Below are 17,904 nucleotides of genomic sequence, written 5' to 3'. Positions count from 1 at the left end.
GAAATACACTGACCTCCAAAAGTTTGGAAACACCCCTGGCAAAGTGTGGTTTTGGATGATATCAGCATAGTATGAATCATTTTTGGCCAATCCTTCAGGAGGCTTGGAGTAATACACCAAGTCAATATTTGAATAAACTGACAGGTTGGATGCCCAGATTAGTTAGAGCCGTAATAGCTGCTAATGGTGGATATTTTGATGAATCGAAAATTTAAGTTTTTTCTATGTATAAACTGTTTATGTAATAAAATATGTTTTTGCAGTTTGTGTTGTCCCTTATCAGTGCAAAATTATCACAAATTAAAAAGGATTTATGCAAATGTTGTCCACAACCCCACTTTTCTATGAGTTTCCAAACTTTTGGAGGGCAGTGTAGAAATGTGAAAATAAATAAAAAGTGGAAATAAATAAATGTATAAATAAATAAAAGAAAAAAAAAAACATAAATAAGGAAATAAAATTATAAATAATTATTTATTTTTGCTTTTTTTTTTACTTTGCTTTGTATATTTATTTGTATATGCGTTTATTAATATTAGCTTTTTTACATTTCTTTGTACATTTATTTATTTATTTCTAATCGTGGCAGCTTTGGCATTCCATAGTAATGGGCAGTTAAAATTCCGCGCAAAACCTCAGGTAAAATAAGTTAAGAACTAACTTTTCAGAACTTTTATTTATTTTTTAATGAGAAATTCTAATACACATGCAACCTCGTAAATGTATAGTTTTAACATGTAGTTTTAATAATAATAGTATAGCTAAAATAATTAATACAGCGTTTAAATGGTTAATAAAAGATCAAATAGCCATTTAGAAAATGACTTTTCATTTATTTTCAATTATTGTAAATACGATTTATTATTATTATTATTAATGCAAGAAAGAATACAAGAAAGAGTTGGCAGATTGTTTGCACATAATGTACAAAGTAACAGGGATATACATTATGTCAAATTAATTCAAGGTGCGATTTATACAAGAGAAAAGCATGAAAAAAAAAACATAAAAACTTGAGGGTATGAGACACCTAAGCATTAATTATATTATCAAATCAAAGTCATTACAAAATGAAATAATTATTCTAGCTTTCTTATTTTGTGGCAACAAAATAGCATTTAGATTATTTTTTAATTCTTTCAAAAAAAAAAAGAAAAAAAAAAAAGAAAATGTGGTTTGTTGTTAGTAAATTTACATTTATGAATATAAAATTTACAAAGAAAATAAATTAAGTTTACAACAAAACAAGCATTGCTTTTAGTCAGAATCATAATGTCCTAAAATAATTTCTTAATACATAATAGGTACATCTTGCTGAACAGAGTTGTACAGTATAATGACAAGTCCAGAAAGAATAAAACATGTATAAATTTGACAAAATGAACATTTTGTATCAATATTAGCCTTATATTTCTTCATATAAAGTTTGACATGGTAAAAGTAAATAAGATTTTTTTTGGCGCTCCACCACCGCTGCATGTGACGCCATGCCTGGGCGGGGCTTGTTTTCAAACCCAGACGCAGGCACATACCAATGAAGATGGCGGCGGTGGGGTCCGCCAAATCCACTGGACTGGGGCAGAGAAGCAAAACCAGGCCTGGCGCTCTCGCCGTTCCTCTGACTCTGGAGGAGGCGCGGTGCCCGGTGTGCTCCGAGATACTGCTGGAGCCGGTAACGATGCCATGTGGACACTCGGTGTGCCTGCATTGTTTCCAGCGGACGGTGAAGTTGATCAGTCTGTGCTGTCCGCTGTGCCGGCTGCGAGTGTCCAGTTGGGCCCGTAAACAGTCCCGGGAGAAGAACCTGGTCAACACCGAACTCTGGGAGCTGGTCCGGCTCAGTCATCCGGAGAGATGCAAGCGGAGGATGGAACAGAGAGACGGGGAGATCGCGGACGGAGGTTAGCAAGACTTGACATATTACATAATCATGAGTTTGAAATCATTATTTACGCTTCGAGAAATCGCTGCATGACAGTTTTCCAGCTTCACTGGTTTCAGTTCACTTGACCGTTTTAACAATGAATTAGAATGGTTATAAATAAAAATAAAACAGTTTATTTATTTTATTAATACAATATTTTTTGCACTCGACAACGTAACAACGCAAAGGGTAAAAACAAGTAAATAAGATTTTTGAAATCTGGAATCTGAAAGAAAAACAGCGCTGTTTTGATGGGGGGCGTTCACACATGACGCGTTCCGTCTGCGCTGTTTTTCTGGTCTGTGTACAAACGCCCAGTTGCGTCGCGTCTCGAGCGTTGCGTTTTTAACTTCGAGTACTCTATGTTGTATTCCACTGGCTACTAAAAAAAAATAATGACGTATTTTATTAGAATCCTTAACCATATTTGTTGGAGTATGTGCACTTAGGTTTTGTGTCGTTTGTTGATTTTGTCAAACAGCGTTCTGTCTGTTGTCGAACGCAACAACATTATGGGAGCAAACACTGTTTGAAGGGATCAGTTTGGTAGTACCTGATTAAATAATTTAGTATTAATAAAGTATGTAAAAAAAATATTCTTTTGAAAGAAAAAAAAACTGTTTATTCAACTTTTAGTTTTCTTACACAAATCTGACCTGCTATACTTAAAAGACTGACAAGATATTCTCAGTATTATGTATATAGTAGTGTAGTATCCTGGTTGTTTGTAAACTTGATCAGTTGTGGTAACTTGCCCAGGCATGTGTGTGTCCAGTGGGTGGAGCTAGTGACACAACTGAGATTCTAGAGAGTATCAGCTGTGTTCATTATGATCTAGTCCCTTTAGTGAGCCAGTTGGTCATATTTGTTAATACATTTGTTTTTATCTCTTAGAAATTTTTCGAGCGCCTGTACCAGTCCATAAGTCTGGAGAAATGCGGCAAGAGTATGAGAAACAAAAGATGAAGGTAAGCCACAGGGTTTTGCCACTACTGAGTAAAGTGAATATGCTCTGGATTGCAGTTTTCTCACATTAACTTATTAATTCACTTACAAACAAATATATGCATGTATAGTTTGGGACATGTAGGCTACTATGGTATTAACATTTGACAAAATAAATGAACTATTGTTCCAACAAAGTGGAAACATCCACGGATGTCTTTTGTTTGGGCTTAAAGTGTGTACTTGTTTGGCTTCTGGTTTGTAACAAGCTTGTTTCATTATATGTTCTCGCTGTACATATATAAAGCACATTGTTATTTCTTCAGGGTGGAGGCAGTGAAGAAACTGACGAGAGAAAGAAAAAAATCCACAGGAAAGAAGAGTGTGGGATGCTGAAACTTTGTCAATATCCTGTACGTTCAAAACTCTCCTTTCTATCATTGTTACCTTCTTGGGTTTAAACAAGGACTAAACATGCACACATACTTCATAATTTGAGATATTTCTTTTATTAGCTGTTTCGTTACTGCTCAATTACATATAATCATGCATCTCACATGATAGTTACTGTGTTTCAGTTCTGCGGAGTGTCAGACGCTGAGAATGAAGAGCCGGTGGGAAAGAGGACCAGACATGTTTCAGCATTTGTGCGAAAAACAAGATGCTCCCCTGCTTTCAATGGAGGGTATTGCACCTATTTTTACGTCATAATTATAGGGTACAACCAGGCTAAAGGCGCCTATGATATTTTTTTCCTTTAACATTCGCTTTTCAAGATACACATGCAAATTTGTCTGATACCTGAAAGTTAAATATCTGCTTTCTTGATCTAATATTGTATGTTTTTTTTTAACGTTGTAGATTTAAGTAGCAAATGAGAATCGCTAAAATTGTTGAATGTATTTTGAGACAATGGTCTTCGTAATGATTTTCAGTTTTGTTTAAGATAATTAAAGCAACAGTTTTTAAATAACGAAAGAATATGTAAAAGTACGGTACTGTTGGGGCTAAAGGCACATAATAATTAACACGATAATTAATAGATGGCTGAATTTTCCATTTGTTGACATGACACTGTTAGATTCAGAGGTAAACATCATATATCATGTTGGGTGTTCATCTTAATCATCATGTTTAGAATGAAATCGTCATATTTAAAACACAATATCAATCATATCATGTAATAAAATATCATTTGTTGTTACTACTGTAAATCTGTATTAAACAGGGTTTCCGCGGGGTCTTAAAAAGTCTAAAATTTAAAAATCAAAATTTTAGGCCTTAAAAAGTCTTAAATTCGCTGTTCTAGGTCTTAAATAATTTTACACAGGTCTTATTTTTCCGATGTCCATGTAACGCTACCTCTAATGCTCATTTAAATTCTCTTTTTGTTGTTTCCGTGGTGTTGTAGTTCTTTATTTCACTATTCCAAATATAATTTGCTGTATTTAAACTACAAATGAGACCAGCATGCAATAGCCAATCAGCTTTCTGTTATTGCCGCGAGTCTCTCTCGGATTGTACCGCAGAAGTAAAATGGATTTAACTTTTTAGCTATGGGGAAGTGCAAGTTTAGCGATACTTAGCTTGAAAAAAACTGAATATAGGGTTTGGCTAAGGCCAGTTGCTAACAACTAGATTTTTTTCTCCCTCTGTGGAAGTTACTGCGTCTTCAGAATCGCAGTAGCAGAATACAGGTCAAACTACCTTTTTCTGTATATAATGTTATCAATAATAATAAGAAATATAGGTCGAGCTAGCTGACCACCAGCATTCGAGATACTTTTAAAATGTTTTTTTTTTACTTGCCCGACCGAACAAACCGCCTGATTAAAACTGAAGTGACAAAAACAACTAGTGAAGCATCCAACGGCAAGAAAGATTCATATTTTAATACATTAAACGTAAACAGAAATTGATAATGGATAGTGTATTTCTGGTCTATTTGTGACATACTTTAAAACAAATGAATGTAACAGCACTCTAAAGAAACACACTGAGGTAAAAATTTCAAATGTATAGTTTATTTATAACATGATATAGTTCAGTAATATACCAAGTGAGCTTTTTGCTAAAAATTCTCACAATTACAAATGTTACATTAATTTTAGCTCAATAAAAAAGTAGTTAGTCAAGTAGTTACTTACATATTAGACAATATGCAACATTAGCAGAAGCATTCTCCTAGCAACATTCTGCTATGATTCAGCGTTTTGCTCGAAACAGTTGAAATAACTCGCTCATGAAGTGACTTACCGCCACCTGCTGGTAGTTTAGTGTGTTTAAAACTATGCCTCCACACCCAACATTTCTAATGTATATATTTATAAATCAATAAATGTATTTAAAACATTAATCTCACTTTTAATTTTGCAGTGTAAATTATGTAATCTCACTGTTAACAGCCATTTAGAATTTATTGATAAATTCATAAAATAAATTTCAAAGGTAATGCATACATTTCAAAAGTAAAAAAAAAGGCATTTATAAAGGTAAATCAAATATGCAGATTTACGATGTAAAAGCTAATTTTTTTTTTTACATCAGATATTTCTAGTGGTACTTTTATGGGGATATTTTGTGTGGAATAGTATCTGCTGATATGAAAAGTTCACTGTATATCGTAGTAATAAATTTAATTTATGACAGCCATGAAATTGCGTTTACTTTTTACATTAAACACATTAAATATTACATATATGCATGTAATATAATATCTATTTCCATTACAGGTTTCGGTCTTAAATTTCATATAAGGTGGTATTAAAAAGGTCTTAAAAAGTCTTAAATTTCACTTGTTCATATCTGCAGAAACCCTGATTAAATGATTAATGGGATCTCCTTCAATACTTTTAGAATCTTTACTTTTTAAAATGATTTTGTTTCTGTATTTTAAAATATATTCTTTTATATTAACATATTTTAATGACAGTACGTATATTGAACAAAAGTTGAACTTAAGCAGAAAATAGTACAAACTTTGCTAAAGTGATTGTTTTGAACAAGTATTAACTTAGACATCGTTAAAAAAACATTATTTTAGATAAAGCATTTGTATCAATACTGTCAATACCCATAATGTTTTAAACAAAATAAAAGACTTGTATGATTTATTTTCACACAAAATTTGTGTCTCCATAAATGTTTAAAAAAACGTATAAAGTTTTCTTTTTTCTTAAGGTGTGCCTTTAGCCCTGTTGTACCCTGCATTATAAGTTTGAAAAATAAATTAAAAAATTAAAAAATTTCATTCTTTATTATTATTTTAGGATAACAGTCATCGAGACTGTGAAATAACACCTGAAGGTATAAAAATTACGTCTCAAGCAAATTAAAATTATACTATGTTTGAAATTGAGATGCCATTTGTCTAGATTTGCAGCTATAAACTTATTAAATACATATTTAGCAACACTCACTCAGAATTCACACAAACACACAGACAGTTTTAAAATTAAATTAATTTATAGAGCTAGAACTGCCACAAGCTTGAATCAGCACAACTATTTATTCACCAAGATATTAATATTAGCTCATGCTAAATATCAGATGATTAGTTGGTCTGACATATTTTGAAGGTCTGCAGTATGGAAGAAAGTTTAAATATGGTAACTTAGGCCTTTCAATAAATTGCTTTCTGAAAAGGGATAAACATCCATACCATTATTTTGCTGTGTTACAGTTGTCTAAATAGCAGTGCTGTTCAGAGGAGCAGGAGCTGTACAGATTCTGAGGAAGGAAGAGGAAAAAGCAGAGGTCACACACATCATGCTGTTCCTGACAAGGTATAATATTTATAATATTTCATAATATGCTTTAATGAGTGTGTTCAAATAATCATCAGTCTAATTTGTCTTCTAGAGTGAATTGTTGGGTAAAACACCAGTCCTGTTGTTTAAAAAAAAAATGGCTCTCATCTTTAGTTGCTGAATATAAAATGGTGTAATAAGTAGGGATGCACCGAATGTTCGGCAACCAAAATTATTTGTATAAGCGAAAAGACAGAGTAAATTAGATTGAACAATGACGTGACGCAATTAATAGTGGCGCACACTAATGCAGCAAACATGTTGGCAATGTGGAAGGATTTAAAACTGTCAGAGAAAGATGCAAAAATCATCAAAAGCACCGACAGAGAGAGAAAAAACACGTTCGGTAATTGGCCTTCAACCCAGTGTGTAATTTTGTTCGGCACTGGCTTCAGCCGAGAATTTTAATTTCGGTGCATATCTAGTAACAATTTAGAAGACATATTTATCCAAAGCAACTTTTCATACTTTTTGCTAGAGCAGGGTACTTCATATATGGCACTGGAGGGCCGCTATCCTGCAGAGTTTAGCAGAAGACCTTTTAAAAACAGAAATATTTGCTGACAGTTATTTATTTATTTATTTACTTAATGTTGACCTTGTCAGTAGGGATGTAACAATACACTACAAGCCAGTTGAAAATCGCAAAATACAGGGTTCCCATGGGTCATTGAATTTCATGAATATCATGGAATTTTTAGAGGTCTATGCAAGATATATATATATATATATATATATATATATATATATATATATATATATATATATATATATATATATATTTTTTTTTTTATAACATAAAAACCATATAATAATTTTTGTAGAAATAGTACAGACAAATATCAAAGTGCATTTTACGGGTAAAAGTAAAAAAAAAAAAAAAAAAAGTAGTGTATATTAGTGATGCGCGGGTCGTCTCATAACCCGCGGGTCGGGTTGGGGCGGGTAAAGAAACTGTCACTTTATTTGCGGGGCGGGTTGGGGCGGGTCATTAAAAACAAAATAAAATAAAAAAATCAATGTATGTTGCGTGCAATTCCCTATAGCCTATATTACATATTTGGGAATATCTATTTCCATATTTTCATAAGTTCTTTAATAAGGTTATCAACACGTCACCTCACGAAAGCGCCAAGCAGCTCCCACTGCCAGCCACAAGCGCATCAAGCGAACGCACATTCGGCTCTGCAGGCCTGGTGCTATGTGTATTTAAATCTCCTCTGATGTGCATTATCCTGCATTAGCCAAAATCATGACAGTCAACCACATCCAGTCATATGTGAATGAATGTAAATATTCGCTAAAAACACACAATAAAGACAGCAATGATGTAGTCAGGACTGTGGCGCTGGCTTGCTTTGAAATGTATTTGGTGATTTTGGCCGGCCCAAGCCTTCAGGGGGCCCTAAGCAGAATTTTATTTGGGGGCCCCTCTGTGCCACCAATATGACTAATTATTGTCAATCCTTTATTATTCGCACACTGTAAATCTAACACATCCAACCACTTTAACCACTTTAATTATTATTATTATTTTTTTTTTTTTGCAACATGTAAAAAGTGCAATACAATCAACTAAAAATAAAATAAATAATAAAATATAAGGCTAACGTTAACCACTTCACTTTTAGTCAGAAACTTTTCCAACATGTAAAAAGTGCAATACAATCAACTACAAATATAATAGATAATATGATAAATAATAAAATAAAGTTAAATGCCAAAGAACTACAAATTAGTCCAATACAATCAGGGTATTTTTATATGAAAAATATATATGGCAGCAAGCCATCTGTACACCTAAAACATTAAGACATAATGATATAATAACACAGACTCCAAACGTAGGCCAATGTAAGCAATGTTAAACTGTTATCAGTACCAAAGTTATAAAACAGAAGCTTATTTTTATTATTATCACCAAGTTTATTTGTATTACAAAAATATAACCTAGGAAAGCTATTTTTACACAGAATGCAAAAACTTGAATCTTAATCCAGCTAAGTAACATTTTTTATTATTATATATTAATATTGCAAAGCTTAAATTTGCGGATGTTAATTAAAAAATTAACTTTCTTGTTTGCTTAATTAACTAGCCAGCTAACGTTAGCTTGCAATTTAGCCTCATTTAGTTTATACTCATTTTTTAAAATATACCTTTATCTTGCTGTTTTTTCTCTTCCTCTGATTTCTTCCATGTTCTTTTCTCTGCACCAGAAAGATATGTCCTTTTTTGTGACATTATTAATTGTTTTGCTGCAGTGACGCTGCTTCTTCGATTAATTAAAGTTACCTCAGTCAGGCATCGTATGGCTGTCATACTCCAACTGTGCATGCATCCTGCAGCAGCCAGTTAAAATAATATTGCGTTGTTTTTTTTAAATTGAATAATGGTTTTCATTACCAATATGATATCCACTGAAATATTATACATATATAAATAAAAAATAAAAATAAAAAACGATGTAATTTCATGTACTCATGGGGGCCCCCTGGTGGCCACGGGGCCCTAAGCAGCCGCTTAGTTCGCTTATGCCTTGGGCCGGCTCTGAATGCGCCCGCTGCGTCTCCTGCACCCTAGTCATTTTAAACAGTACATAATAACGAAAACAATATCTTACAAATAAAATGAAGCAGATTCTTATGATCAGAACTTCCTTAAACCAGCGAACCTGTAAACCTTCCAGTCCAAGGATCCAGTAAACGAATGCGTTCAAATAGAAAGTTCAAAACGATATTCATAAATGAAGCATAGCCTACATACCCACATTTCTTCCGGCACCACTAACGTTACACCACTGATTATCTTGTTATTAATATGATTTGATTTATGGTTCATATTCATAATCGTACAGTATTGTTGCCAGTTTAAAGGGCGATGTTTCCAAGCACTTTCGGTTTTCATTTGCATTACAATGCATAGTATGTCTATTTAATTGTCGCGGGTGCGGGGCGGGTTGTAAAAATAGACACAGTACTGCGGAGCGGGCTGGGGCGGGCCAAATAATTTCATAATTGCGGGACCTGCGGGTTGAAAAAAAAACCCGACCCGCGCATCACTAGTGTATATGTGTGTTTTGTACTAAAAACGTCTGTGAGCAAGGAAATGAAGCTTGCAAATGGATGGATCCATTCATTATAGGTTATGGAAATTCCGCTTTTTAGTCAAGTTAGAAAAGTTAGTGAATTTGACATTTTGCTAAGAGTGGGAACCCTGTAAATATATATGACAACTAAAATCAGTTGAGATATTAAAACAAACCATGTGGGGGTAGGAGTTTAAATGAACCCATCTCTGAGGGAACTGACTGCTGTTAGAAAAGTTTAGAAGTATTTTCTTTTCACCTTCCCTTTGTATAATGCACATTACATGTACTGTTAATAAGCTATGCACTGCTTTGTTTAAAGAAGCGTGATAAGCGTCACCTACTGTCAGTGAATTTGCGTTCTTGTTCAGGCCGTTCGTTCAGTGCTGTTTTTGTTTTGTGCAGATGTTTTTTTTAGCAAAGATTCACAAAGATAAAATCAGACCAGTGTTGGGTAAGTTACTCTGAAAAAGTAATTAATTACTAGTTACTAATAACATCTGTAACAGTGTAATTAGATTACTGTACACATTACTCTCTCCAAAAAGTATTTAATTACTTATTACTAATTACTTTCTAAATCCTATAACAACCTCCACAAGTTAATGATTCAAGGATACACGTGAAACAGTTATTTTCATTCTTTCAAATAAATAATAGATAATTATTCTGGTCACACTTTAGATTAGGGTCCAATTCTCAAACTTTACTAACTATTAACTATGACTTTTGCCTCAATATACTCCTAATTACTGCTTATTAATACTTAGTAATGTAGTTGTTAAGTTTAAGAATTGACTATAGGATTAAGGATTTAGAATAAGGTCTTGCAGAATAAGAATTTTGTGTTTTTTAAGTAATTATAAACAGTCAATATCCTAGTAATATTTGTGCTAATAACCAAATAGTTAATAGTGAGAATTGGCCACTAAAGTGTTACCAATATTATTATTAATCATTATTGTATTTAAAGTGAGAAGAGCACATAAAAAGCATGCATTTTAAGATTAGACTTTGCATTTTGATGTTAAATCCACTATTTTATTTTGTATATAAATGTGCTACAGCCTGTACACAGTATTAAGTTCAATTACATAAGAAGTAACTGTAATTAAAGCAAAGGGGGAAAAAAAAGGTTAATCCCTTACTTTACCTTTCCAAGGAAAAAGCCATTAAATTATGGTAATTAATTACTTAGTAACTAGTTACACCCAACACTGAGTCAGACCATTCTGCTTTTGTTTCAGATTTCAACATAATACAATAAAAAAAAAAAAAAAATACTCATGCCTCTCATTTTAAATGGTAAGAGCACTGACAAAGCCTTTGTTTATATTAAGAAAATGTATTTTATATGTGGTATTTATTTATCTGATTTAGGGTTTGTTTTAAAATTTGTTTTTAGTTTTAGTCTAGTTTTAGTTCATTAAATATCATAAGATTTTACTTGACTAAATCTACAATAAATGTAGTCGGCTAAAATCGAATGGGTTTAGTTACAGTGTAACAAATGAATGAGAAGGTGTGTTCAAACTTTTGGTCTGTACTGTATATTTTTCTGTTTATTAAAGTTTTTACTCTACATTTGTGCAGTTTTCAGTGGGTTAGTGATATTTTTTAAATATATATAAATTAATAAATAAATATTTTTTAAATGGGTTTTTATACAAAAACTGCTTTTTTATGTAAATCTTTTACCAGTAGGTGGCTGCAGAGCTCCACTATTTGCTATTTGCTATTTGACCACCTGAAAGATATTTTTTTCACAAGTTTTTTCAGTTGAATTCATATCTACAGTACAGACCAAACGTTTGAATGAGAAGGTGTGTCCAAACTTTTGGTCTGTACTGTATATTTTCAGAGCTTAATGGATATTGCAATAAATTGAAGTGAGTGACAGCTTTTTTGTGACTATATGAAAGTTTTATTTGCTGGCATTCTACGCTATAATCAGTTCCGAATTTGAATAAAAGTTTCGCTTTACATGCGTGACAGAAAAAGCAGAACGGATGAGATAGAGGAAAGTCTACGGACAATTCAACATCATTTTGTGTGTATTTCTCAGTTCAAGAGATGTGAAAGAGAACTTGTGTGTGCTAAGAAAACCCGGACCGAAATTAATTTTCTTTTGCGTCATCAAATTTATCCATGTGTCTGCTTTTCTCTTACTTTCAGATATTGACATTTTTTTTTTTTTTTACATTTTATGAGACATGCAGCAAATGTATGCCAGCTATGTCCGCTGGATAGATCAATAGGCTATGACACAGTTAAAATGTAAGCCTCTAACCTTCTAACCATGCAGCAGATTTGTTTTGAATAAATCTCTTCCCAAATCATCCCTCCCTAACATTTTGGTCTTGCTTTTATATGTCGACAAAAATGTCAATAGATTTTCATCATAGATTTTGTCATTCAAAAATAGTTTTTGTTTCGTTATCGTCTTGTTTTTGTTGGTGGAAAAATGAAATTAACACTGAATAAAAGGACAACTTTTCATTTATAATTTGTCTTAAAACTCATTTTGATTCTAAAAATCTTGGGAAGATGGTAATGTGTAATCAGTATGAATCGTTACTTATCTAATGTCAAGTATTTGTTTCAGCCCAACTTTCAGAAGTGTAATATTCACACTTGATTTTACAACCCAGTTTGACTTTTTCCACTCATTTCAAATGAATCTTATGCATTTAAATTATTTGAAGCCCTTAAACATTACCCACTAAGAGTGGGTAATGTTTAGTGAGAAGTCTTAACTTCCAGGCAAGTGTGTTGGGGCAGGTTGGCGTAAAATTATGCAGGGTGTCAGCCCTTTAGGAGCAAGATGGGGACACTCCTGTAGTAGGAAATATGTTGCGGCAGATTTGGCAATAGGCAAATTGTCCAGTGAATCAGTCATTTTTTATTGTCAGTGATAGTACTCTACCACTTTTTCCCCGCTCTAGGCTACCATCACTCATAGTTACAACGCTGGAATCCTTCTCTCCTCGGAGAACAGTCGCTCTTTCTCAGCCCCGGTACTGAGCCTAGATAAAAGACACCACTGGCGGGGCATCCACACCTCATCGTCTTCTCTCGTGCTTCAAACAAAACCAGAGAGGTCCATTAGCCCTGAGAGCAACGACAGCATATCGGAAGAACTAAACCATTTCAAGCCTATTGTCTGCTCGCCGTGCACCCCACCCAAAAGGTTGCCAGATGGGCGACTTTTGGAGCCTACGATCGTGAAGTCAACTCCTAGGAACTTGACACGCACTCTGCAAAAGTCCACAAGCTACGAGGCCAGCCCGACCATCTTGCAGAAGTGGAAGCAGATTGAAGTTGATCGTCAGTGCATCAAGGTGACCTCAAAAGGTACAGTCACAAGTCCGATCGCAGAGGATCTTAGCCTTAAACTGAGTCCCGTTGAAGAACGGGACAGCCGACTGTGCAGCTGTGCTGTAGCCAAGGACAGCTTGCAAGATCATCAATGCATTTGTGATTCAAGTGCAGAAGGCTCTAAGAATCGGAAGGATAAGCTTGTTGTCTGTAACAAACGACGGCTTGTGTTTGATCAGTGTAACAAAGAGGAAGGTACACAGCCTCCTAGGGCTCACATCAGGTCGATAACTCAAACCATTGCAGATACTTCATCCGCAAAAGTGCGTAGCAGATGTGAAGCACTCTGTGAACCCACAGAAACTTGTGAACCGATGCTTGATAAACACGCTGGACATTGCAATCAGGGTAAAATAGACCCTGAGAACTCCATAAATGAGCCAACCACCAGGAGCTGTGTACTTAACAGACCTACCTCAAGAAGGGGCAAGAAGAGAAGCCACAAAACCAAACACTTAGAAGAGACCCTACAGACAAAAATGTCCCGGACAGATCCCTGTGATCTGATCATCCAGCGAATGAATCAGGAAAAGGAGGACAGAGAACTGGCACTAAAGCTACAAAGACAGTTTGACAGAGAATCTCAAAAAATGGACAGGCACAAAGCGAGTCGTAACAAATACGAACTCCGCTCCTGGGGTACAAAAGATGGGACGGTAGGACACAATACACGCAGATCAGGACGAATCTCCAGACGGAATGAGCACTTTAACTACAGCTGTTAAAGGGACCTCTGGTTGAGGTAGTGTTTTATTGTAATGATTTGTCAGTCACAAACATTTTCTTGGTTGAGGCACTATAGAGGCTTTCGAACATCAGGATTGGTATTGCAAGATAAGGTATTTACTTTTATTTAATTTTTTTGACTATCCATCCAAAGCAACTTGTGTTAATCGAGTCCAACAAGAGTAGAGGGGCCAATCCTGTTCCTAGAGGTCTTTGCAGAGTTCAGCTCTGAACCCTGATCAAACAACTGAACCTGCTAATTAAGCTAAAGAAAGAAGATTTGGACCTGAACTCTGCAGGTAGATCTTCAGGAGCAGGATTAGGCACCCCTGACAAACAGCAAGCTGGAGTTAAAGGATTAGTTTAATTCCAGAACAGAAAATTACAGATACTTTACTCACCTCCTTGTCATTCAAGATGGTCATGTCTTTATTTTTTCAGTCGTAATGAAATTCAATAATTTCCTTTATATAGTGGACGTCTATGGTGCCCCGAGTTTCAACTTCCAAAATGCAGTTTAAAAGCAACTTCAAACAATCCCAGCTAAGGAAGAAGTATCTTATTTAGCGAAACGATTGGTTATTTTTATTTATTTATGGCATTTCTAAAATTTTAACCTCAAACGCTTATCTTGTCTTGCTTCCGGTTCAAGACAATTAGGTTATGTAGAAAAACTCCCATCTTATTTTCTTCCTCAAAAATCATTTTAAAGTCATCTTACATCGCTGCAGAAGTAATGACTCAATGTTTGCAAAGTGAACATGCAAAGAAGATCAAACACCCTTAACAAAAAGGTAAAACAGTGATGTAGGATGATTTTGACGTAGAGGGAGAAAATGAGATGGGAGTTTTTGATGGGAGCCTTGAACGAAAAAAAACGCAGTTCAGGCAGTTCAGGCAGAGCAAGACAAGATGAGCGTTTGAGGTTAAAAAGTATAGAAATTTATTTTTTAGAGCCATTTAAAGCTGCATTTAAACTGCATTTTCTGTACAGTTTTTTTCTGGAAGTGAACTAATCCTTAAAGTCTGGGATTCTCAACTCTAGTCCTTGAGGTCCACTTTCCTGCAGAATTTAGCTCCAGCTCTAATCAAACACACCTGAACAAGCGAATCAATGTCTTCAGGATTGCTCGAAAGTTGTAGACTGGTGAGTTCGATCTGCAGTGAAGTGGACCTCAGTTAAGAGGGCCAGAGTTAAGAACCCCTGGGTTAAGTGCCTTTGCTCGGGCCAAAATGGTGGTAAGACAAGTTTGGACTCTCAGCAACTTTCCCAGTTATATGGATCTGGATTTGAAGCGGCAATGTTTTGTTTTAAGCTCATTTACTGTTTAACTGGCTCCTTCTACTCAAAAAGAGATTAAACTAAGAATAATTATTTATAGAAACTCTGAAAGGCTCTTTAGTACTTCAAGCCAGAGACGACAGAACTCCTCACAATCTCTTTGTGCTCACCACAATCACAATTGCTCCTCAAGATGTTTGTTTGCATGCTTAAAAATTATCAATAGGACATTTCTTGAAATATCCATCTGTCAAACTACTTTTTTGTGAACAATTTACAATTTTTAAGTAAAATTGCAGCCTTAGGCCAACAAAACTACTCTACACAAGTACATGGAAGCAAATGCTTGGTCAACAAACAAGACTAAACAAGGTTAAAAAAATTGTATTTAATATGTCTGTAAAAGGTACAGGACCATAAAATGTTAGTCCAGTCATTTCCCTTAGTCCGAGGATTATGATTGGCTGTTCTACCTGCCTGTCAACGTATGTATTTGGATACCTCCACAGATTTGCATTATCGTTACATTAGTGCAGACCGAGCGAGAATGGAAGGCATTGTTATTGGAATATTACTTGCTTTGTACTCTGTTTTCTCAGTTGAACAAGATATGAGGTAAACTGACAGTAGTTGTGTTTCCATTAACCTTCAAATTGCGCAAATTTAAATTGCGAATTGAAAATGCCCAACGGAAACGCATCAATTCCACGAAAACTCCCATATATTGTGGAAAAGCTTGCATGTTCTGATTGCTAAAGATACACGTCTCCTTCGATTAAAAAGAAAAAGAAAAATTCGCTTTGTCGCATGGTTTTTGGCCATGCCTGCAACACTACAAATTTTGTACTGTTAGATGTTTTGTAGTTATTTCACATATTTTATTGTGTGAAATCAAACATAAGCAGCAAGAGTTTGCGTTCACATGTTTGTGTAGAGTATGTTTTGGGCCCAACTTTGCTAATATGTTTTTCACCAATAAATAAAACAACTATAAAATGGTTTTTAAAACGCTAAAAGGAATTGTGTAACAGTGTTGACGTAAGTTAAGATTTCTGAAGAAATTTGATTGTTTTATTTGTCTTTTTTTTTTATTTAAAACCAAATTTTTGTTTTGACACTCTCCGAACTGTAATCATTTGAACACTTCTTCAAAATATGTAACACCACCACCACAACAACAACAAAAGAAAATTGGCAACAAGCAAAACAAGTATGAGCATTTGCTTTAGAACATTGGTTTTCTCTCACTGTATTTTTTGTACTTTGTCCATATTTCACTTTTAGCTTGTTCACACTACTCTTAAGGGCTACTTTCATTTCAGAACTTATCTATTAAGCTTTGTTTACTAGAGAGATCGATTTTGTGACTTGTGTCTGCCAAGAAAGCTTTAATGTTCCTTTTGCTGAAAAATTACACATTCAGTTGGACCACAGGTAAATGCATATACATTTAATCTTGTCTAATTTTGACCTTGATCTCATTTTTTTTTTTAATTACACAGATTAATTTCTATACTGTATACGTGTTTGTAATGTGCCAACAAGTCTGATTTCTGCAAATCGGACAATCTTTCCTTTGTGTTTTCCTTTTTTGTAGTTAATTTAAGTTATATACAATTCAGTAGGCTACCAGATGTACTATAACTATTGGAAAGGATAAAATAGATTTTTATGCATTACTGTACTATTTTGGAAATATGACTTTCCTATATTGATACTGATGCAAAGATAGGAACTGTTTCTGATGGGCTTTCAAAGCACTTGGATTGTCTTCCATTGTTGAACGGTATTGCTGGATTTGAAAGAGAATGTTGCATATGTTTGAATTCTGTGGAGATGTAAAGCACACATTATATTTATTTGAACAGTACTTTGTAATAATGTCATCTTTTTTGAATATTGCATTTTGAAAAATAGGATTTTCTCATTTCAGTCAACAAAACATTATCGGCATTACAATTGACTTGACAGGAATGAAATATGTAGCATTCATTCAGAATTTACAAGTAAGTTTTTGCCTTTTGTGATTTCAAGTATATTTAAAGATTTTAGTTTTGTTTTCAACACATCTTATTAGATGCTCAGGAGGGTAATGTTTTTTTGTCTATTTTCTGTTTTTAAATATACATGCCTTGCTCCCTTATGACAGACATTTAGTCTTTTCTAAAGGTATTCATTATCAACATTATTTTGTTGTTGTTCACGTGATACATTTGCCAATCATTCTTTTCATATTTTGTTGTTTACCTTGAAGGAATTCATTGAAGAAAATCAAGATTAAAAAAAGCCTTTATCAAATTAATAAAGGAAGATAAAAGTTAAATTTGAACTAGAGGTCTTCGCCTTTATTTCATAACTTTGCAAATATACATTTGCATATGTAGCTCTGCAAATAAAAGTGCTAAATGTATCTGAATGAAATAACTTTCTACATGTGTTAAACATCTTGGTGGAAACCCTGGATCAACGTGGGATTGGTGACTATGGGACACATACCCAGGGGATCCAACACATGAAACTGGATTAATATGTATTTGGCAGATTAGATGATTTTGGAAGTTTTACAAAATAAAAGATTGGGTTCTCAAAGTAAGCCAAGGCCAAAGTCAAAATGTTTTGTTCTTATAAATCGCTCATCAGGGTTCAAACTATATACAATAATGTACTTAAAATGCAATATTTTTACTCACTAATTAATGTTATTAGTTACCAATAGTTTATGAAAGATCCCTGTTGAAAAAACTGCATATGC

General features: G+C 34.1%; 1 protein-coding gene across 1 annotated transcript; it reads left to right on the top strand.

Annotated features, from left to right (window-relative positions):
• Nucleotides 1–895: 895 nt before the first annotated feature.
• On the top strand, nt 896–17,480 carry rnf169 (ring finger protein 169). The gene is made up of 6 exons (XM_073818196.1): nt 896–1,901; nt 2,819–2,892; nt 3,196–3,282; nt 3,448–3,554; nt 6,552–6,654; nt 12,712–17,480. The coding sequence occupies exons 1-6, from the start codon at nt 1,535–1,537 to the stop codon at nt 13,867–13,869; spliced, it is 1,896 nt and encodes a 631-aa protein (XP_073674297.1). The 5' UTR covers nt 896–1,534; the 3' UTR covers nt 13,870–17,480.
• Nucleotides 17,481–17,904: the final 424 nt, after the last annotated feature.

This window comes from Garra rufa, chromosome 14 (assembly GCF_049309525.1).
Source record: "Garra rufa chromosome 14, GarRuf1.0, whole genome shotgun sequence".
Taxonomy (NCBI): Eukaryota; Metazoa; Chordata; class Actinopteri; order Cypriniformes; family Cyprinidae; genus Garra; species Garra rufa.
Note: the sequence above shows the minus strand (reverse complement) of the source record. Positions and strands in the feature narration are given on the sequence as shown.